Source organism: Trachurus trachurus, assembly GCF_905171665.1.
Source record: "Trachurus trachurus genome assembly, chromosome: 11".
In the NCBI taxonomy this organism is placed as follows: Eukaryota; Metazoa; Chordata; class Actinopteri; order Carangiformes; family Carangidae; genus Trachurus; species Trachurus trachurus.
This window is the reverse complement of record NC_139904.1, coordinates 31533947-31557357: the sequence shown is the minus strand read 5'-3', so window position 1 is coordinate 31557357 and position 23411 is coordinate 31533947. Positions and strand designations below refer to the sequence as shown.

Sequence of the window (23411 nt, the reverse complement as noted above, 5' to 3'; positions counted from 1 at the left end):
ATGGTCAAAAATGGATCTCCCACCCACATGTGGCTGCTGAACATCCAGGTCAGAGGCCGCGGGGCATTAAACTGCTGTTGTGACTCTGACGCCTCATAGTCGCTTTTACAATTCATTCAATTCATCAAACTGGGGCAACCATCCCCATGCATGGGGCAGCATCATGGTGAAACAGGAAGGGGCCTTCTGCAAGCAGCTGCTACAGAGTCATAGGCACTCTGTTGTCTGAAATATCCCTACATTAATATTCCCCTTAGTCAGAACTGTGATACATTTCTAAACGGCCCTGTGCTTTTTTTTTTTTTAACCAAACAGTGTCGATATTATCCATTACACATAATTTATTTAGAATGAAAGTCTTGCAAGAGGGAAAGGATCCTTCACATGGCAATTAGGGAAATGGGGAATACAATAAATTAGCTCGCAAGCAGAAGACAAACAACTTAGTCAGTAGAGACACACAGCTACAAAGGCACATACAGATTTTAATACACAACACATTTTGTAAGTTTGAACATTTTTTTTCTTTGTATATTTTGGGGGCTTTTTCACCTTTAATGGATAATATAGTCGAGAGAGAGATAGGAAATGGGAGGCAGAGAGGGGGAATGACATGGACATGCAGCAAAGGGCCACCTGAGTCGGGATTCGATACAGGGCCGGCTGCAGTGAGGACTATAGCCTTCGCATATGGGACGCCTGCTCTACCAATAGAGCTAAACGACGCCCTTAAGTGGAGTTGTCCCAATGTCCCAATTTCATGTAAATCATACATTCACCTGACCAGTTTTGACCACTGATTGGTCACAAAACTTGCACCGTGGTGCACGGTCCAATTTATTCCAGTTGGCCATCAAACATGGCTTCCTGCCATGAGCAGGGGGGGCAACCGCCATTCTGACATCCCACCAGTCCGACAATTCCTTTAATAGCTTATTTTTTTCCCCAAAAGGGTTTGCACTGGTTGGGCTTAGGCAATGAAGGCAATGAAGAAATGAGTCTGTGCTCTGCTGAGTAATTACACACAACCATGTGTGTATTCCTCTATCAGTATGTCTTAAAGAAGGGAGTCACCTGTTGAGTAACGCACATTTCCTTATAGAAAGCCTTGTCAGAATGGTGGGATGTTCGGCTCTTTCGTCCCTCTGCTGTGGCTCTCGTGGTTTAGAGAGGGCGAGCTCATTTTTTTGGGGGGGTAGGAGGCTAAATAATGGCCATTCATTTTTTGTCCATTGTAGGCTAATAGTTATTTCTTTGGACATTGAGGTTGTGGCTCCAAGTGGGTTTTGATATGGTGGGAAAGGGCCCAAACGGCTCTTTTAATGCTAAAGGTTGCCGACCCCTGGGCTAGGGCTAGCTGGTTAGGCTAGGCAAGTCTATTTGTATAGCCTGTTTTTACAAACTGTTTGTCTCAAAGGGCTTTACACAGCATCATAACAACATCCTCTGTCCTTAGATCCTCACATCCACTGAGGAAAAACCTCCCAGGAAAACCCATTTAACAGGGAGAAACCAGGAGAAACCTCAGGGTGAGCAACGGAGGAGGGATCCCTCACCCAGGATGGACAGACGTGCAACAGACAAGGTCAGCATGCTAACCAGCCGACATTGTTGTTACTTTTCCACCTATGTGGGCAGTTGTTTGGGAGCAAACAAATTATGTTTACATAATGCTGTCAATTATGTTGCTGAACTCACAATGGCTATTGCAGGCTGCTTTCAATGCTAACATTAGCTGTGGAGCAATTGCAAAACTTACAAAAAGCTCCTTTAAAGCAGCACTATGCCGTTTTTTCATGAAGCTAAACATCCCAAGTTTCACGTACTGTGGCTTTATGAAACATATAATGTGCACGTGTTAGCATCTGTAGCCTGTTAAGCATTTACTATATAGGTTCCTGTTTGTGGTGACCTGAAACATGTAAATTACACACATTACATTAAATTTCTCTTATGGCTTTCCTGGGTTCCTGAGGAAAATCTTTCCTACGTTCAGCAGTCAGTACAGTAGCTGACTGTCTGCCTGCTGCGTGGTGCTGAACAGGAAGCACGCACCTCATATTTAGAGCTTTTTAGCTGACAACAGCAGCCTGCTGTGGCCAAAAGTAATGGGAGAGGGCAAAACTGTTAACAATGGTGGGTCAGGAAACCAAAACAATTAGCTGAAACACACTTAAATATGGCAGCTCCTCAGAGTTTGATAATTATTTTTCATTTTCATTCACAAAATACTGAACTGTGCAGCTTTAAGTTGATCACTGATAAGCCTACCATGTATGTTTGAAGAATGATTATGCTTTTTTTAAGTGCATAATTCTGCTCCCCTTATATCTCACTTTATATGTAACATACTATATCTGGAAACACTATGTTTATATAACACGAGTGCAACCAATGGCTCAGCTTCTACCTGCTATGTCTGTACTTACAGGCTCTCCAGGTGATCCCTTCTCTCCTGGTCTTCCTGGTAAACCCTGCATTTGGAGTAACGGCAGATAAACTGATTATGAGATGACACTGCTATCTACAAAAACATACGCTAGTTGAATCATAAAACATTCAAATAACCGAGGGGAAGAAAAGACAAATGAAGGCAGGGCAATGTCAGAGGTCTTTACACAATGAGACATCGGCATCAAAAAACTTCAATAATAAATGAACTCATAGTTAATTTATGCACTTACATTATGTCCTGCTGGGCCCTGAGGACCAGCAACACCTGGTGCACCTCTCATGCCCTGAAACCCACGTAAACGCATATTAGAGAAACACTTAACCCTGAGCATAAACATATTCAATATTCATCTGTTGAGTTTTTAAATATTTACCGCAGGTCCAGGTTCCCCGTTGTTTCCTTGGGGTCCCTGTGAAGGACAAGCGTTTTAAAATGAGAAACTGTTAAATAAATACAATAAATAAATAAATAAATCATTATACAGCAGTCCTGGCTGGAATTAAAGATCATACCGGTTGTCCGACTTTGCCTTCTCCTGCAGAACCCCTGTCCCCGGGTACACCTGGTTCTCCTCGAGACCCTTGTTGACCCTGATAGCAAAGAAGCACAAACAAACAAACGCTCTAATTTCACCATCCAACTCAGTTAATGTCAGTCGGGCACACTCTTAAAAATACGGGTTCTAAAAGGGTTCTTCTAGAAATGCTGAGGATCCAGAGAACCCCTTTTTTGGAAGAAAGAGTTCTAGGGATTATTGAAAGTATGGGTAGGATCCTGTGCCACCAGGAACATACTTCCTGATAACACTTACTAATAATGATGCAAAATACAATTCCTTGTGATTACAGATACAAATACATTTCATATATTCGTTATAATATAAAAAACAAAAAAAAACAAGTTCTTCTATAGATCGCGTTGATCAAGCGGTAACTTAGTAGAACTTGAACCTCAGCTTCCCAGTCCAAAGTCAACGACATTACCCTCAGAGCTATCCAGCTAACTGTGGTCAGCCATTAGGTCCACCATGCTATTATCTTATATTACACCTTCTGATTATACTTACTAATAATGTCAGTCCTATATCTGAAATGTTCTGATACCAATTTATTTTCACAACCATAAGAAAGCAAGCTCTTCATCAGCAAATCTTGTTGACCCAAGCAAAGATTAGCTGTACCAAAAAGGGTTCTGCTATGAGGACAAGCCGAAGAACCTTATATGGTTCTCCTTAACACTTTTATTTCTAAGAGTGCAGTAATGTTTGGTTAAGAGTCGGAGAGAAAACTGTCACATTCAGCAATGCCCGTTGATCCCAGAAATAACACAGTGCTTTTAATCTGTGATGATGACAAAAAAAAACAAAAAAACACAATCTGAAGTTGACATTTTGCAACTTAGAAGAGAAGAAGTATTGTTGATGAGGGTGAACGATCTGACACCATAAATCCAGAAAATGCCCCTGTCCAGCCTCCCCAATTCTGTGGCCTCGACATCCAGCTCCTCACACGGCACAGAGCTGCTCATAATCAGAGCAGCGGTCACAGTGCAGTGGACATAGAAATTGCTTTTGCTGCTTTCAACAAAAATGAATTGTTTTTCTCATCTGTGCCGGTGGGAAAAAAAAAAAAGTTTTCACATCAACAAAAGAGCACCTGTGCATGATAAAAAAAAAAAATCCCCGGCAACCTACAAAGCTTAGACACACACACACTCTCACACTGTTACAAACTTCTAAAATGACATTACCTTTAGCCCTGGGGGTCCTTGGATTCCCTGTGGTCCTGGATCTCCCTGTAATGTCACAAAAGAACATAAATCAAGCAGTGTGCAACTTTAAGAGTGGAATTAAGCTCATTCTGAATAAATCATTTAGACATGAACATGTGTACGAGCTGCCATTCTTTATGCACAAAATTGTTTGAGAGGCCTCCGGGCTGCACCTGGCAGCTGTAAAAAAGCAGAACCGCTGTGAGCCAAATGTGTTGTGCTCCTGTGTTGCTTTAATGTGATATGTCTCAACAGTGTTTTTCCTGTTTGGCCCTGCCTCGTCAGCAGGATGGCCACATGTCAGGGTGAAAAATGATGAAGAAACATGTTGCTGCGGAGCTAAATGTGCCTAGTCAGGCTCATTTTCCTATTGCGAGGTGGTTGCAGCGTGCAGCTTGTGTTAGCGCTGAGGGGATGTTTACAAGCAGAACACATGTGGAATACAAGAAACTGTTTATGAGATTTCTATAAAGAACAACAGACATATCTATCGTTAAATTGTTGTTCCCTATGACTATGATGCTTCTGTTACCCACCAGGAAGTCAGTGAGGATTAAGAGACATGAAGGTGATGAAGGTTAAGTTCCAAACTTTATCCTATGCAGAACTTTATTTCAAACAGTAGAAGTAGAAGATATCAAAAAGAAAAGAAACATGTTGCAAAATAATGCACAGACCATCTAATTTCCATATTCAATGAGAAGAAGAAACATGTTAGACTGATAGAGAATGTATGTGACAGTAAATAGGGTAGAAATCCATCAGATTTCACTTCCATGGTTGGAGCCAACCAAATTATACATTTTTTATTCCACTTCTTCTTCCTCTTTCTTGTAAGAATCACCCACAATGCAATCTGAGTGCCACTGCCAACAGTTAGTTTCAGTTGAGATTCCACTGTCTTATGCTAGCGGTGGTGAACGTGGTCTCTTGCTGCTTGTCTGACGTCAGTTGAGGCAGTTTATCAGACGTCATGCAGGGTTCCCTCTGGAGCTACAAAAACTTTGAAAAAGCTTTTTTCACATTGGCAGTAGAAGACTTTCCCTACACGACCAAGGGATAGGGATAACCCAATGTTAACTCAGGTTTTTAAATTAGACTAAACGTGTTCAGGAAGCTGCAGTCACGGTGAGTACAGTACAAATAAAAGAAATAAAAGAACTATTATAAACGGTTTTAATCAGTCAGATTTAATTGAACTTGGTAACTGTGACTTAAAAACCCCAAAGAGATACTTACCGTCACTGAAACATGATTAAACATCTTTATTGGCTTTCTTTTATAAATACCCTGTTGCCCATAAAGTTTAAGTAAAATATTTTTTGTATCTCTTCTCATGAAATGATTGTGTCAATGTGACTTATCTTTTCAAAACTGGTATCTGGTAACATTATGGCATCTCAGGGTGATTACTGATGTGTACAAACAGGAATAAAAAGAGGAATGTGTCTGAAAACAAAAATATATAAAGTAATTGCAATTCTTAGACTATGGTTAAACATCATTCTATCTACATTGCAGATAAAACATTGCAAATGCACTGACAGGAAAAATGTGTCTTACATTTTGTCCATCTTTCCCCTTCCCTGGTGGTCCAGGAGGTCCAATCACACCAGGCTCTCCGGATGGGCCTTGGGGACCTGACTGTCCTGGTTTACCTGGCTCACCCTGAAATAAATGTTAGAACAAAATTGAATAGGTTTTTAGTCTTTTGAGGCTAAAACAGGTTCATTATCAGATGTTTTGATAAATCATTTCATGTCTTGTCTAGTAACTGCAACACTCTTCCATGGAGCTCTTGTATTGTGTATGTGGGAGCAGAACCAAATTATTTGCATAATAATTAGTAGAAAGAAGACAAAGAAAACACAAAAGCCTGAAGACAAAGAAGATGAAAAAGTCGTGTGAAGAAGGAGAAAATGTTCTGAATCGCTATTGTGAAACTCCTACATCTAGCTGCTGCTGCTGCAGGATTGGGATGAATTCAAAGACTTCTCTTCTGAAACAATGATGAAGGACATGCAAGGTCACACTCTCTCTCTCTGCAGGCTGATTTTTATTCTGCACTGCCAAAAGCCATTCAGATCATCGTCTGAATCCATCCAAGTAAAATGAAGCGGTAGCTTTTAAAAGCAGGTGACCGACCTTGTCTCCTCTCTGTCCAGCCGGACCGGGGGGCCCGATGATCCCCGGTATGCCCTGGAAGACAGACAGTTGTTGGTTTTATGCTGAAGTGATTTGTCATGATATTTCATACCAGGCAGACAGCATCCCTGTACGGGTCATGGGAGACACGCAGGCATCAGTGGGCTTTCGCTTTACATGTTAAAAGGTGGAGAGAGGAACCTACCACATTCCCTGGTAATCCACGAGAACCTTGAGTGCCAGGTTGGCCAGGTGGACCCTGAAGGAAGAAACGCATCAGCCATTAAAGGGATAGTTCACCCAAAATTGAAATTTGGACTTGGGCTGGGAGAAGTTTCAGAGTCCTCCGTGGCTTCTCTGAGTTACAGGGGGTCTCGGCGTAGCAGTGCATGTCCATATGACGGTTGCAAATGGATACCAACTGTCTTCGTAACAAAAAGACACACCAAAAAACATCCAAATACCTCCATGCTGCTCGTATGTAATGTCCGTCTTGTATTGAAGCCCCGAAATGCAAAATTGTCCCGAAAAAAATTAAATAAGTCTATGTTTCAAGCTTGTTTGTAGCGGAAGCTTCTTGAAGCTCCTCTTCCCGGTTCGTCAAATTTGGACGAACCGGGAAGAGGACGGACCCTGGTTAGTCCAAATTTGACAAACCGGGAAGAGGAGCTTCCACTACAAAACAAGCTTGAAATATAGACTTATTTAATTTTTTCCGGGACAATTTCGCATTTCGGGGCTTCAATACAAGACAGACATTACATATGAGCAGCATGGAGGTATTTGGATGTTTTTTGTTGTGTCTTTTTGTTATGAAGACAGTTGGTAACCATTTGCAACCGTTATATGGACATGCACTGCTACGCCGAAAATTTCAATTTTGGGTGAACTATCCCTTTAAGGTTTAGTAAAGTTGTCTAGTACAGTGATTCTTAACCATAGGGCCGCGGCCCACGGTTGGGCCGCCAGCACCCCCCAGAGGGCCGCAAAAAACTTTCAGTTTTGCACCTGTGGGCCGCGAGGGCCGCGGACTGCGTAGATCAGGCATGTCCAAAGTCGGCCCGCGTCTCTGGCCTCAAACAGGCTGAATGACAAGAGGGAGTGAAGCCTCTTGTCAGTCATCCAGGATCTTTGTCTCTGTGGGGGGAGGCGGGGCCGCTACCACACACACAGTGCAGCATGTGAACCTGTGAAGAACAACGCTAGGTAACGTCAGTGTTGCCAACTTGGCGACTTTCCAAACCCTCTTAACGACTTTCTTTTAGTCAAAAGCGACTAGCGACAAATCTAGCGACTTTTCCGGTGCTGTAAACGTTTCTGGTTTGGAGACTCGGACGTGAAAGCACGTCATCACTGCTGTTTTCAACAGTGCTGCCGTGCGCCCCCCGACCCCGTCCCTACAGCACTCGCCGGCGGTGTCACGGAGCTGTCCCCGCTGCAGAGACCCACTCCATGCCGCTGACACCCCCATTACACAGAGTGACATAAACAGCCTCAGCTCAGTCACTACTCACCTCATCTACTGTGATGACACACGGTCAATATCTATTGAAGTGCTATTTTGTTGAGACTTAATAAGAACATTTTTTGATTTTTGAAAAAAAAAAAAAAAAAAAATTCCAGACAGTGTGATTTTGGTAAAAACTTGTTTAGATTTGTTTATCTGTGAAGAAATGAAAAGAATGCCATTTGCAATAAAAAAAAAGTATTAAATAGTTAATTATATATATATATATATATATATAATATATATATATATATATATATATATATATATATAATATATATAATATAATAACTATATATAATAATATATATAATATAATAGAATAGAATATAATGGGCCCCGGGCCAGTTTGTACTATAAAAATTGGGCCTCAAGGTCAAAAAGGTTAAGAACCCCTGGTCTAGTATGTTGAATGGTGAAATCACAATAAAGCAGACAACTCACAGGGTCTCCAACACGTCCCGTCTCTCCGGTCGGTCCGGTGTCACCTTTAGGACCCTGGAATAAAATACATATTTATTCATATTCATTCACAATGAGTGTACCGGGAGGGAGGTGAGGGATCAGAGGCATCCTACCGCTAGTCCAGCTGGTCCCTTAAAACCTTGTTCGCCAGGCAACCCCCTTTGGCCCTGCAGAGAAGACACATGAATTAAACATGGTGGTTTTTAATATGTGGCTCTGCATGCTGAATTATCTAAGATTCACTTTCATATATTCTTTTTCAGGCTCATTATTTCAAGTTTCTCATAAAACTCCAGTGCTAGAAGGTCTATTGTGACTCCTGATGAAAAATACTTCAAATTGGTAAAGGCTGTGCAATAAACCGTGAAGTTATTCCAATGCTCTGAAATAAAATGACTAACCGATCACCTTCACCTTCACATGGTGCATTCAAAGTCAAAGATAACAGGCACAATACTTGCTCATGGGATTTCTTGGTTTCCTTCATCGAACTCATCAAATACACAATCCAACAACTCCTTGTGACCTGCACATTCACCACGCTATGAGATAATAACACAACGTTACCAGACAGAGTTGTTTTCGAGGTAAATGCAGAGACTGCTTGATGAAAAACTGCATGCACATCAGCGGTTTTGCATGAATTTACCTCGAAAACAACTCTGTCTCATAACGTTCCGTTATCACCTCATAACTTTTCCACCAGAGCGTTTTGGAGTTGTAGGATTGTGTATTTGATGAGTTTGATGAGGGAAACCAAGAAATCCCATGAATGAGCAGCTCACAGCTCTGCTCCACCGTTCTAAAAGCTTGCACCGACAATTAAAGGTAACAAACCTACTGCTCTGACTATAGGGATTATAGCAATGGGCCAATTTGCCAAAATGTTGAACAATCCTTTTTAACACGTTCTGCTTACTGTATAGTGCAGGAATTATTTCTGATTTCTTTTTGTGCAGCTTCCAGGCTTAGTGGATCCTACATGCACTAGTGTTTCTTGAATTCTATTCTGGTCCACATAATGTACTGTACATCTATAAATTGTAGCAGATAGAGAACCAGGTCAGTGCATTACTGCCTCTTACAGTTTAATTTACTTAGCCAATTAAAAAAAGTCCCCAGAGCTCTCCCATTGTGGCCGCCCTGCTCTGCTGCAGCCACGCTGGATCTCTGCTGACATCTAGTGGATCTCTCTGGGTACCGGCAGGTGCACAGATTCAGCCTTCGGTTTTTGTTAAACCCAAGAAGAAAAGATCAGCGGCAACAACACAGAGGGGAGAAACTCACCATCTCCCCTGGTTTCCCTTGATCTCCTTTCTCTCCCTTGTCTCCAGGTATTCCCTAGAGGGGAGATCAAACGATGTAAAGTTTAAATGAAGGAGAAGCAGAGAAGAAAAGGGAGGATGAAAGGAGCAACATAAAAAGAATATCAACATTCAGTCTATCAGTTTATAAATCTAGTGTGTATAAACCCAGCACAGGGTAAATATCAGTCTATATCTCTGAAGCGTCGACTAAATGTTCTCTAGAAATCCCATCATGCCACTGTGGAGTCTGGTTGGTGTGATGACTCACGGGTTCACCGGGCTCAGGGATGACGTTCGCCACCTGTGAGGGAAAAAGCAGAGGGAAGGAGATTGTTCACAACATCTGCACTGAGTGCTGAGTCAAACAGTATGGCTGACTCTGTGCATTGTGTTAACATGCGTAATAGAAAAAGTAGAGTTTTTTTTTTTTTTTTACTGACATTTCCTGGAGTGCCAGGCGGTCCCCTCGCTCCTGCTTCACCCTGAGGCAAAAGAGACAATATGTTCACGTAGTCTGCATACTGATTACCTTATTACAGCTGACAGTGCAGCGTGACCGTTACTGAGACGACGCTACTGTAAAACAGCAGGGAGAATTCAGCCTGTATGTGAATCATTTTACATTAGAAAGTTGAGCGGCGAACAAAACAGGTTTTTTTTTTTTTTACCTTGTCTCCCTTATCACCTTTTGGCCCACCTGGTCCCTCCTGTCCTCTTTCTCCCTATGAAAGAGAGGCCAAAATCACAGTTTGAGAAAAAGGCCTTTTTTAAAAATGAAATCAAGAAGAGTGGCTCGTACAGGGGCACGCAGGGAAACCCAGCGGCCCTTGAAGAGGTCCCAAGAGGTTACCCAGCCAAATTAGGAGAAGTTAATTTACCAGAGTTTGTTTCACTAAAAAATGATTTCCGTTGCATAATAATATAAAGTGACCTCTAGAGGAGTGGTTCTTAAACTTTTTCCCATCAAGGCCTCCTAAACTAAACAAATTACACCACAACCCCCACCACAACTTTTGGATGAAAATAAATGATCTTCTTTTTGCCGGAGACCCCCTAGAGCACACACTGCAGCTCATGGGAAAACCTAAATCCATCCTGTGACGTCCTCAAATGAAAAAAAAAAAGAAATCTGCATCACAAATGTCTCAAGGCGGATGACTACAATGACTTTGTGCTGCTATGTGACTCGATTCCAACAGAGGGTGCTGTCTATACTGTATTTAGATTGGATTGAATGCCACAGCAGAAAATGAGCTTTTGTGTTGGTTCCTAAACTTTTCTTCAGTCAGTGACGCAGGTCTGTACTGTGTTGTTAAAGTTGAAGTTATCTACACATACTGTATCAAACAGTCTCACAAAATCAGAACAGAGAGGGATTTGAGTAGTTAGTAGTTATTCATGAATATGAATATGATCATGTATTTGTTTAAAAGTTTGTTTTTTGTCTGTTTGTTTGTTCTGCTTACTTTCTTTGTATATTATAATGTACTATGTATTGTATTTCCGTTGATAACATGGACCCCCTCGAAAATGAGATGGCACATCTCAAGGGGCTATCCTGTAAAATAAAGTCATAAAAGTATTCTCTGTGATTATTATTTTCTTCATTCATTGATGCAGTCATGCATTATAAATATGGACTCGAGGCAGATTGTTTTACTATTATCAAAACTACTGGCCATTAATGAAATGACTGCATCAATGACTGCATTATGTATATATAACAGTGATAATAATGATGATGAGAAAAGAAAATGCATTGATCTCCAACATTCCACACCAAATGGAGGAATCAAGTTCTTGCTTAAAGGGGGAGCTGTCGTACCAGGTAAGCTACACACTACTCGTACTTCCCTACTGTACATTATTGTGTCTTCAGTTCTTCATAAACCACTGACCATAACCCACTTTTTTTTTCTTGCACGGCTGCATCATTACACGGCCGTTGTGGCCTTTGCCCATATTGCCCTATGGCCAGTCCGTCACTGAGTGTGTGTCATCAGTGACCGGTGGTGCATCAGACAACTGAAAAGATGTTTAGGCCGATTTAAAGGGACAACGAGGAGTTTCTATTTGGTTATAAAAAAAGTCTCATATTAATGTGGATGAATCTCCGCTACCCACACTTGTTAATGGGCCCATTTTCGATAAATATATCGTTTTGTCTCTATCGTTATTTTGTTATTATTAGTGGTGGTGGAAATGCTGGTCGAGCCGACCAGCGTTTCTTTACTTTCGGTTTCGTGGCGAGTCATGAGAATAACGCCGCTGAATCACCGTTTATGGTCGGAACTACGACGGTATGTGATCGTCTTCCAACCTCTGACTTTAATTCTTGATGAATGAAAACATGAGTCTGTCTTGTACCGGTCAAAGAATTTCACGGTGCGCGGAGGCTCATAAATGTAGTGTGAAAACGCTTCGCTTTTCCAGAACTCCTCGTTGTCCCTTTAAATGTTGATAATGCAAAATGTCAGTATTTATCTAACAGCACGTTCTTGGCTTTTGAAACAAGGACCATGGTTGTCTGGGCTGGCAAATATTATAAAGTAACCATGTCGACCAGATTCATGTGGTTTAACATAATTCAGCAACATGTTCTTGTACTTGACTTTCAATTGCCTGGCCCTTCCATTACTGAGTCAGTATGGCCCTGTGGGAAAATATTGCCCACCCCTGCCCTAGACAACCTTGAGGCTGCTTTAATGGATGTTCCATATTTAAATCAATACTGAATTAATAATAAAGTGAAATTTAGTAAGATGGGTTCTATACTGTAGCTCTGAATGAGCATATATACCTGCTGCTCCTTGGTAACATGCACTGAGAATCACCATCACACCTACCGGGACGCCCCTGTCTCCCCTCACTCCATCAGCACCTGGTTGTCCGGGGGAACCACCTTCTCCCTGTAACAATCACATCCATGTCACATGACAAAATAAGTTTAACTTCTTCAAAAAAAAAAGAAATAGAAGCATCTAAAGGAAAGTCAACAGCTGTGAACTCACTCTCTCTCCTGGAGGTCCTCTGGGTCCAGGTGGCCCATCATCACCCTGGAGAGAAGACATGGCCACTTTTAAAATGTCACATTTGCATCGGGAAAATACACATGTTATCTCCTAAGCTGCATATGTCTTCAGTGGTGTCCGGTGTGGTTCTGACTATACGATTAAATCACATTACCTTAGGTCCAGGCTTTCCAGGAAAACCATCTGTTCCCCGCTCTCCCCTGGGCCCCTTCACACACACAGGATTAACATTCAGATGTCATCATTTAAAGAAAACCTTTGTTTGTAAGAAGCATTTGCCAGATAATGTATGTACGGAAAAGGTAAACGCACCACAACTCACTTTAGGCACTGCGTTAAATTGAAGTGCATCAGTTTGAAATGTTTTAAACAAGCAACGGTGCTTTTACCGGTAGCTCAAGCAAAATGTCAGTTACTGTAAACACCTTTCACATTTCACTCTAAATAACTTTAAGGGTTGGAAGTTATGAAGCTCACAGGCAATAAGCTTTCAGTGTTCACAGTTAGTGAACTTACAGCAGTGGTTTGAACCTAACTGAGGTTGATGAGAGCAGTGAGAGTGAAGCACAGCAACAAAGCTGTCGGCTATAAAACCAGATGATCATCAGATGAAGACAGTCAAACGCTAAAGCATGGGTGATACGAGGGTTTCACCACTTTCACTTTACTGGTGTCATTTGTTCCATTGTTCATATGAAGGCTTTGAGACGTTATTGTAAAGGTGACACAAACCATGGATCCGTCGTTTCCAGGAAGACCATCGAGGCCGTCTTTACCAGGAAGACCCTTGGAAGATAAAGGACAACGGGCTGACATTTAGAGACCCGCGCAGGGAAACAACAATAGAGACTGAACACCGGAGACACAAAGTGCTATTAATAACAAATTATGTTTCAGAAAACAAAACAAAAAAAATACCAACTCACAGGCTTTCCAGGTTCTCCGGGTTTTCCTGAAAATCCAATTTCACCAGGTAGACCCTTCGTAAAGAAAGAGGAGAGGAGATGTGTGAATGTGTTGATGATTTACTTGTCAAAGGGAACTTAACAAAAGCTGCCGTGTCCTCATTTCACTTTCTGGAGCCTTACAGGAGGTCCAGTGTGCCCTTGGTTTCCTGGAGGCCCGGCTGGACCATGAGGACCCTGAAAGATAAAAATAAAAGATAGGTCAATATACTGTAATGGAATATAACTCACAACCATAAAATACAGATTTCAGATTGATTTTTTAAACTAATATAAACATTATGCCAGTAAAAACATTCATGAAATATTGTCTTGCCAAAATATTATCTGCTTTTCCCCAATAAACTTCTTCATATTAACGCCTAAAAACACAGTGTACGTCAGTACCAGTGAGCAGCCACTAGAGGGCGGTATTATTACACTGTGAATGCCTCGTTCAACCTTGAATACACTTGAAGACAGGTGTATTTCTATTGCGCTTAGGGGAGCAATTTGGGAAATTAATTGACATAACCTGTTGGTTTTAATCTGGCCTGTTTATTTTGCCTCTATTAAAAACACAGTGAAGACACCTGTGAGAGAGAAGGCATTCTCTGCTTCGTGGGTCATATTGAATATTGAGCAGCCCACACAATTAAAAACACCCAATTAATTTTTCTCAGTTCTCCTTGAGAAGTTGGGAGGAAACACACGGGGACGTTCGTTTAACAAGTTTATCAGCAAATACGTGTTCATTTTTCATGTTGCGAGATGTTAAGAACAAACAGAGCTCTTACAGAAGGCCCAGGGAGGCCATCCACTCCAGGCAAGCCGCTCTCGCCCTTCTTTCCCTGAAAGACAGATGAAGTTAATTAGCATCCATGTTAAAATCATTCAGTAGTGAAGCGGCTGCTGAGGACCCTGTGGCCACATATTCCCTTTTCAAATTTAGGAGCTATATGGAGAGTTTAAAAAAAAAACCTGTTAACTTTCTCCTGGCTGCATGTTTGGAGGTTCATTCCAGTATTTCTAACCATAGTACGATACATTCAACACCAGAATTTGGCAGGGGAAAAAAAAGGCTTTCAAACAACAAGGCATTAAAAGCTGTGAAAACTTTTTTTTTTTTAATTTAATATGTCTGCAATTTACCAATATAATCTTGGTAATTTTCCTGGAAAGAGCATTGGTACATGTTGTAGTGAAAAAGTTCTGAGATACTTATAATGGTTGAAGTTTTATATGTTTTCAGTTAATAAGGAGTTCTGTCTAATAAATAATAATAAACGCTATTTGGTAAGAACTTATTTAGGACTAAGCTAACATCTGTCACATCTGTTTTGAACATATACAGAGGGTTTAGAACTATTTGAATCCACCTGTAAAAAATGATGATACATATTAATTCAGTTCCCATGAACATCTCTGTGGCCTCCATGTGGCATGTGACACTCCTACAGCTAAAGCAAGGCAAAGCTAACCAGAACTAGCCTAAGCTAATGCCACAATAACATTCTTGAAGACCCACTATTTTGGTAATTAATTCGTTTTTTCCATATAAATGTGAATCATGCAACAGTTAAAGGCCCCATGCTGTGCACTTTTCTCTGGGTTTATTTACCTGCTGATATCCCTAACAAAATGTATCATTGGTTTTGAGTACCTGTGATCTGCTTAATATCGTTTATATTGCCCCTTTCTGTTGCCTCTTTCTGGAGTTCTAACAGGCACAGGTCATTTGGCCGATCAGAAGAGAGAATGAGAACCTCTCCTCTGATTGGCTGACTGTTTTAGAGTGGCATGTGGTCGGGCCAATCACAGGCAAGTAACTGAAACCTAAGCTGCATTCATACAAATTGAAAAAAACCAACTGGTCACGGTGGGCGGAGTTACCTTGTGTGTGACATCACAGAAAGGAGGAAGTGCTATCTGCTCGTCTCAAAGAGAATGTTCCTACAAATGGGCGGTGTGTGTCTCTCCGTTTATGACCAATTTGATGCATGGGGCAGTATATACGTGGCCCAGAGGCCTCCCCAAGCACCAAAAAATAACCAAAATCACATTTTTCATGCCATGGGGCCTTTAAGTACTGCCATAACAATGGGATCTGAAAGCTAGCATACTGCTGCTAAAGTTAATGTAACTTTCTTAAAGAGACTGGCAGGATCTTTGATTTTACTGTTAACACTTTTTATTATTATGTCATTTACTGTAGTTTAGTAAAACTAAACAGCATTAATCACATAAATGTAAATTGAATTATTTACATGTACTGATGCTAACAACAGGTTAAAATGGACAAGAAAGCTAAAAGGAGAGATTTGTCCTTGTCCTACCAGCAGAGAGATATTACTGCTCTTTTCTAGCAGCATTTCCCTGCTAGGGATGAATAAAGTATTCTCTATTCTATTCTATTCTATTCTATTCTATTCTATTCTATTCTATTCTATATTTTTATTCTGCAAAAGAAGTTAAAGCAGAAGTAAACGATCCGGTGGTTTTGGCTAACTTCTTGTCAGCCAATGGAGTTAGCAGCCCCCGCCCTCGTCATGGATCTATTGGTCCTCGTCCCTACGTCACCACATTCACACGCATCCCTTGGCTGCACACACAGAGAGGACCGCCCCTTTATGCCGTTCTCTCTCCTCATTGGATAAAGGTTGTAGGATACAAGGAAAGTTTTCTCCTCGGCTTACAGCAGAGCAGAGTGACTGACAGACCAGTGTTTCAGACCAAACACTCTATAGAAGTGATTGCTGTCGGAAGATACAACTATTGAAGACTTATATTAACACAAACATTCACCTTACTTCTGCTTTAACTCTATTGATGATGCTAGAAAAATAAACAAAGAAACCAAACTCTAAAGAGCAGAGATTCAGGCGGCTAGAAAAAGTACAGCTGCTAATAAGCTAATCAATAACAATAACAACACCAGTAGCAATACACAAGAAATAAAATGCCACAGTTTTCCTCCTGTTACGCATCCACAAACATCATAATCTAACCTCTGTGCAGAGCAACACCCCACAGAACAACCTCAACAACATTCTCATTACTGTGCCGCCCCGTAGTGAGCGCTGGTCGTGTGGGGATAGAGGTGAGCAGATTGGCCCTCGGCGGCGGTGACTCAAATGTCTGATGAGGGCTTTGCTGTGGCGGAGGTGAGGACTCAAGCATCCAGCCGACTCCATCAGACCAGCCCATTATCCCTGCTCTCAGCCCACCTTAACAACCCCTCACTCCCCTCCTTGCCTAGCGCCCTCCTCCATCCTTGTGTACCTTCAGCTGAGGTATAACAATCCCTAACCCTTGAGAAAATAGGTCAAGCTTCTTGTCCATCTGTGTGTGTTTTTAGAGTTGTCTTTGAGAGCGTCCTGTGGGGCTGTGTAATGATTCGGCGGGACCTCTGCTGAGCTGCACAGAGGGAGAATGTTTCTAGATATTGCGGGAATCTGAACCCAGTGTGTGTGACCGCTTGATTCATGTTAATAAACTGCAAATCCCTTGATCTCCGAGGAGCTCGTCTGGCTGAGCACAAAGTGTGTGTTCTGCTGGTAAAAAAAAAAAAAAAAAATTCTTTCATTCATGGCCAGAGGAGGTTTGGCTGGACTCTGCTGCCCAGCTGAGCAGCTGCAAATGTTGTTTCCAACATGCCGCTGATGAGGAGTTAATTGCTCCCAGAAAAGACAGAGGAAGGGATGCCACTATCTTTGTTAATGTTTTGGAAGAACAAATTATGTAGGGATGCTGTGTCTGTTTTAATTACACACTGCTGTGTGACGGGAGCAGGGTGGAGCGGGATCCAGACGCAGCACAGCTTCTGTCTGGATAACTACTCTGATAACAGCTACAGTGCAGCATCAGCTTTGATTAGCTTGAGGAATAAATATCAGTTTCTTTGTCCTAAATAATCCCACTGGAATATGATAGAGTAAATACTGTTATGGGACTACAGGAGAAAATGTCCAATTTCTGCAAATTACAGTTTCTGTTCTGCAAGAGCAGCGCTGGAGGCAAAATCAGTTCATTCTAGTCAAAAATCAGTTTTCTAAAGTCAGACTAAAGCGATACAAATCACCTACCACCTAATAGACTACTGTATGCATTTGGATCTTTTTCATGCTTTTTTTCTTGTTACGTACCTTATGGGTTTTGTGATTTATACTGTACATTACATAGTTGGATATCTGGTGTCTATTTTCTCTGGATTTGAAAGAAATGTACTTTTATTAAAAACTTATCTCATTCTGTTAATGTGTTACTAGTTTCTTGTGCCAATTACTCTTCATTTGAAAAACTAAATAGCTGGGACAGGAAAGGGACTTTAGGACTTTGACACTGGAGACCAGTTTGCCTTGTCAATCCTGCTTGGCAGCAAAATATCATGTATATTCAGAATATTCTGCATTTAGTATGAATATTTAACTAAACTAAACTAAAGATTGACTCCAGCGTAAGTTATATCCTAACTCAACATACCTCAATACAGTAGATTACAGTGTAAGTACATTATATGGCCACGACTTGAGTGGAGATCAAATATAATATACTTGTGAACAATGTTCAGATAAACTTCTTCGATATTTACCCTTTGGCCAAACTCTCCAGGCTCTCCGGGCAGGCCTTGTGGTCCAGGAAGACCCTGAGGAATAAAATGCTGGCAGTCAGCAGGAGTTCAAACAGCATGACGAGTGTTTTCATACACTGCTCCACACTGCATTTGAACAGATGACTGTTCCACAACAGCAAATCATCAAAAGCTGAACAGCAGGAAAGAGGAAACATAAAGGAAGGAAGTATTAAATCATGTTCCTTACAGGAGGCCCTGGGGGGCCGTCGGCCCCTGGAGGCCCAGCAGCTCCAACCTGTCCCTGAAACAGGTCAAACACACAAGTATGTTTTAAACATATCACAATATTCACAATGTGGTGAGTTACAACTTGTGCTTAAAACTGTATATATAATGAATCATTTGAAATGTACAGTCTTAATAAAGCCATATAGTTTTCTTAGCTATGTCTCTACATTGTTTATTGCTGTAATAATCTGCTGCCAATTACAATTTCTAATACACATTGGATAATTAGACTTAATGATAATTAATAGGTGGTTCTTCATATCTTGACTTGAAAAAAAGATAAACCATTTTATGATTGAACAATTACTCACCTTGTCACCCTGCAAGCCTTCTCTCTGAACCTGAAATTAACACAAGTAACTAATTACATTAAGTCAGACTAATGATTTTCATATTAGTATATCACTGTCTTCTAACGTGGTCTAATTGCTGTAATGTAATAAGGCCATAGGCGATCGGTAACTCTCATCTCCCACACACATAAATGGTATTTCTACAGTTTTCTTGTGCAAGCAGTAGATCATCATGGAATCATTCATGCAAATAAGATGTTATTTCTTTTTATGATAATTGAAAAAAAAAAACATACTGGCAAAATGTGCTCATCTTACTACACATACAGAGCTGGAACATTCATGATTGCAGTCATAACTAATTCTCCTTGACTCTTGAATGAAGCTTACATCATAAAATGGAAATCATCAAATTTTTAAATAATGATAACAATAATTGTAAAAATGTGTAAGTGTAGTTACAAAGGAACTTTTCTTCCATGGGACTTTTTCGTTTGGTTTTTAAACTGCTGTTTGTTGTCTATTCCACTTCACGCTACAATGTTCTTCATCATTCATCTTTAAAACAAGCCTGTAATTTCAAAGAACATTATTCTCAGAATGTTTTTCTCTGCTGTTGATACTCACCACATCACCAGGTAATCCAGGAATGCCTCTCTCGCCCTGCGACACAGTTCACACAACAAGGATGAAAAAACCCTGTTATTAGAATCAAGAGACTCTCTGAGCGAAGTCCCTCAGGCAATAGAGTAATGACACGGCAGCGACCATAATTTATGAGATGACGCGTGTTAAAATGTGTACTTAATTGTAGGCCCAAAGGAAAAGTGAAACTTGTGGGTACAGTGGCGCAGCAGTTCTTTGTGCCGTTTGTATATAAGCATGGATCTTTGTGCATGCATATGGGTGGGGTGTAAACATGTGGAAGAATCATCAAAGTGGGTAATTACAGACAGACAAATGAACTGCGTTTTATTTTCTCAGACAAATGAGTGGGCTGACTTTGATGGTGCGCGGAGGAGAGTGAGGAATGTCTGGAGAGCACAGACAGACAGTAGCCTGGGAAACTGATGATGCCTCTTTAAAATGATTCATATCAGCTTGATAACATTCTGCTTAAGGCAATATCCACTTTAACCCTCAGGTGACCCCTGGACATTTTCCTACCACCCCATGGTCAAAGGAAAGTTCACTGGGGGCTGATTTTTGGCAATGAGGTGTATTTTTGGGTCAACTCTGGATGTCCCAAATTTCTGAATGATAGTCCAATTTTTGGGCTCGTAATGAAAAATAAACACGTTAAGGATCCTTCGTCGGACGGAAATGTCCACCTCCGCCTATGGGATTTTTAATGTATTTTTGAAAAAAAAAAAATTAACTAACAGGTATCACCATGTAACGCTCCAATTTTATTACTCACATTTAGACAAACGTTTTTTGTATTACAAGTTTTCTGAAATTTTATGTTTAAACATGTAAATGAGGCAATATCTAATGAAATATGCACTGATTTGTTTACATTTACATTTCCAGAACTGAAATGGATAAAGCTATTTTCAAAATTCTTTTTTTTATTTTGTTGACATATTTGTGTCTAAAGTTTTCACCAAGGGACTTTGGATATCTCTTTTTATCACTCTGTAAATGAGAAAATACTGTCAATACCGTAAAAAAATGAATTGAATGAATGAATAAAATGTTGTATGAATGATATATCAACAAAAAAAAACCTCAGAATATAATTCTGGAATAAAGAATTAAAAAATAAAAAAATGTTCTTTTTAAAAATCAATGAAAATAGAGAACTCATGTGTTGTTGCTGCAACAACAACTGGCCAGGAAGGGGTTAAAAAAAATTGTAACCCATGTCAAAAGTGATTTTTATGATAGGTCAAGATCCAGCCTTATATGTATCACAAAGATTTTGGGAGTAACTGATGTCTAAATGTCTCTTACTATAAGTTGAAATTTTTGTCCAGGGGTAAAAATTGAAAAAGGCTGAAGGGTCGTCTGAGGGTTAAATTGATTATGATAAAGTGAGCAGGTGTTCTGCGTACGGCACAGGAAGAGGGACGTACCTTGTCGCCTTTAACTCCGTTGGGACCGGGTGCACCAGCCAGTCCTCTCAAACCCTGATGGATTTAAGATGAAAGCTTCATTAACGCAAAAGGTGAAAGAGCAGAAAGTGAACTGTTAGTAACTGTAGAGGTTCACAACTTACATCTTTCCCAGGAACTCCAGGTTTTCCAGGAAAACCATCAATACCCACCAGACCCTGAAGTGGAAACAAGTGGACAAGAAAACATGTGTAAAACATTTCCAAACTGTAAAAGACATTAGGAAAGTTTCCATCCGATTGCAGTTGCAGATTTTATTTGAATTCCCTGCAAATCGCTTTAGGTCACAAGCTTTGTGTGCTTAAGTATTTATTCACTGTGACTGTTCCCATTGCATTTTGTTTTTACTGATACATCACCTCTGCCAAATCTCAAAACTTTATTGTTGCCATATTTTGACCCCTTTCTCTGAAATTTTAAGTTTTTATGCACAGTTGAAAAGGCACATAAAACAGAGGGATGTTTATACACTTAATATTGGGTTTAGATAGTAATTTAAAGTTTGTTGTTCTACTAAAATGAAATAATCAGTGACCTATAAGGTAATTAAACTTTTGCATTTGCTTATCTAAACACCAAATGCTTGTTAAGTCTTAATGTCACAGTCTGCTCCCAGAATGTTACACACATCTCCACTGTGTCTGGGGCAAAAATACAAAAACAAAGACTTCTGAATAGTCAGCATGTACTGTACAGCCATGGCTAGCAGGGCAGCACAGATGAAGCTAAAAAAAACACAAACCTCAACAGAAAATCCAAAGAAAAAGAGCTGCCAGTGTGCTGCAGTAGCTATTAATGCTACACAAACACATTCACATAAATGTCAGCAACAGAAAACAAAAGAACTAGTTGCGGGATCTTATTTGAGTATCTGCTGGGAGTCGAGGGCAGACACAAACTGAGATGTCTCCAGTGTTAGCATGTTGATATGTAGCAGGTGTAATGCGCTAACAATGGCACAATGCTGGGAATGTCATTGGTTCTGCAGGGATTTGGTCATAAATCATAAAGTATAAAAAATTAAAAGGATCACAATAATAATAACAACTTGTTGTCTGGGTACTATGAATATCTATGTATTAAAGGGATACTTCACCCAAAATTCACCAATTTTCTACTCACCGTCATGCCAAGGAAGGGTTTTCATATAATGGCGGCGGATAGAGTTCACTTTTGAATCGTCCAAAACACACACTATGAAACATCCAAACACCTCCATACTGCTGGTCTGTACTGACCCAAGTGTCCTGAAGCTGCAACATGAAAAAGTTGTTGAGAAAAAAATAATTTGATCTGTTTTTATCCTTGTTGTAGCAGTAGCTCCCAGTGACTGCGCGAGATTTGCGGCGGGATGTTCTTCTGTGTTTACATCATACATCCAACGACAAACGAACATCTCGCAGCAAATCTGGCGCATGCGCACAAACATCAACAGAGCCACTGGGAGCTACTGCTACAACAAGGATAAAAACAGAGATCACATTATTTTTTTCTGAACAACTGACGAGCAGTATGGAGGTATCTGGATGTTTCATAGTGTGTGTTTTGGACGATTTAAAAGTGAACTCTATTTGCGCCATTACAGTATATGAAAATCCCTTGCCAGCTGGACCCCCCCTGGAACTCCTAAAGAGTTTTGATAACTCTAAAAGTTCTCCAAACCCTTCCTTGGCATGACGGTGAGTAGGAAATTGGTGAATTTTGGGTGAAGTATCCCTTTAATACATAGATATGCATAGTACCCAGACAACAAGTTGTTATTATTGTGGTCCCCCTAATTTAATCTATTTATGATTTATGACCAAATCCCTGCAAAGTTCTAGCATGATGGCATCGAATTATCGATTTTGGGTGCAGTATCCCTTTAATATTTAAACGTGGAAGAGGTGGACAGTGTCATTGCTGTAGCTGCCAACATGACTACTGAATTGAAGTGTAACCCAAAACACATCCCTGGCTTTTCCCTCAGCAAACATGGGCCCGACCTGAACCCCAGCTGCCTCCTCTAAACCACCTTGGCCTTTTCCCTTTATCACTTCACCGAGGGAACGACTTTTCCAGTTTTCACCTACAGGAAATTGCTTACTGATTGACTGAGCGGCTGACGGACAGCTCCAAACCTGGCATCAGGATGTTTGAATGGAGCTATAGAGCTGTAGCAGCATCCTCACTCTGCCGTATGGCAAAGTAATCAGTGTACTGATCCCGTATTGACTGTTTCATTTAAACTGCTTGTTGATGTGCTTTACATTTAAATTCAAGTTGACGTCTCGGTGCGATAAAGTCATTTTTACAGCTGTTTCTTATAACTCCCTGTTGTGATCACTTAATCTGTTACTCGCAGTATCGATGAAATCGCCGATCGCAAAAACATCTCGTCTTCAGCGGGAAGCCGTTGTCGATGCGGTGAGATAACCTTTCACTGGTTTATTAGCGGTCCAAACAGCAGAGAAGCATCAATGTGATGGCAAAAGGTCTGAGCAATTCAGAGGAAAAGTGCAGACATCAACAATTC

The 23411-nt window shown here is 40.7% G+C and overlaps 1 protein-coding gene across 1 annotated transcript in view; it reads right to left on the bottom strand.

The window, feature by feature from the left end:
• col22a1 (collagen, type XXII, alpha 1) overlaps positions 1-23411 on the bottom strand; it is a 75253-nt gene that overhangs the window by 17994 nt on the left and 33848 nt on the right. Inside the window, exons 18-44 of the mRNA XM_083981669.1 lie at positions 21001-21054; positions 20858-20911; positions 19407-19442; positions 18798-18827; positions 18446-18499; positions 18217-18270; positions 14423-14476; positions 13770-13823; positions 13608-13661; positions 13414-13467; positions 12836-12889; positions 12661-12705; positions 12496-12558; positions 10318-10371; positions 10090-10131; positions 9918-9950; positions 9630-9683; positions 8456-8509; positions 8322-8375; positions 6576-6629; positions 6371-6424; positions 5789-5893; positions 4205-4249; positions 2968-3045; positions 2829-2864; positions 2685-2738; positions 2430-2474 (exon numbers count right to left, since the gene is read on the bottom strand). Of these exons, the coding sequence (XP_083837795.1) occupies positions 2430-2474; positions 2685-2738; positions 2829-2864; positions 2968-3045; positions 4205-4249; positions 5789-5893; positions 6371-6424; positions 6576-6629; positions 8322-8375; positions 8456-8509; positions 9630-9683; positions 9918-9950; positions 10090-10131; positions 10318-10371; positions 12496-12558; positions 12661-12705; positions 12836-12889; positions 13414-13467; positions 13608-13661; positions 13770-13823; positions 14423-14476; positions 18217-18270; positions 18446-18499; positions 18798-18827; positions 19407-19442; positions 20858-20911; positions 21001-21054 (1422 nt within the window). The remainder of the gene's footprint in view (positions 1-2429; positions 2475-2684; positions 2739-2828; positions 2865-2967; positions 3046-4204; positions 4250-5788; positions 5894-6370; positions 6425-6575; positions 6630-8321; positions 8376-8455; positions 8510-9629; positions 9684-9917; positions 9951-10089; positions 10132-10317; positions 10372-12495; positions 12559-12660; positions 12706-12835; positions 12890-13413; positions 13468-13607; positions 13662-13769; positions 13824-14422; positions 14477-18216; positions 18271-18445; positions 18500-18797; positions 18828-19406; positions 19443-20857; positions 20912-21000; positions 21055-23411) is intronic.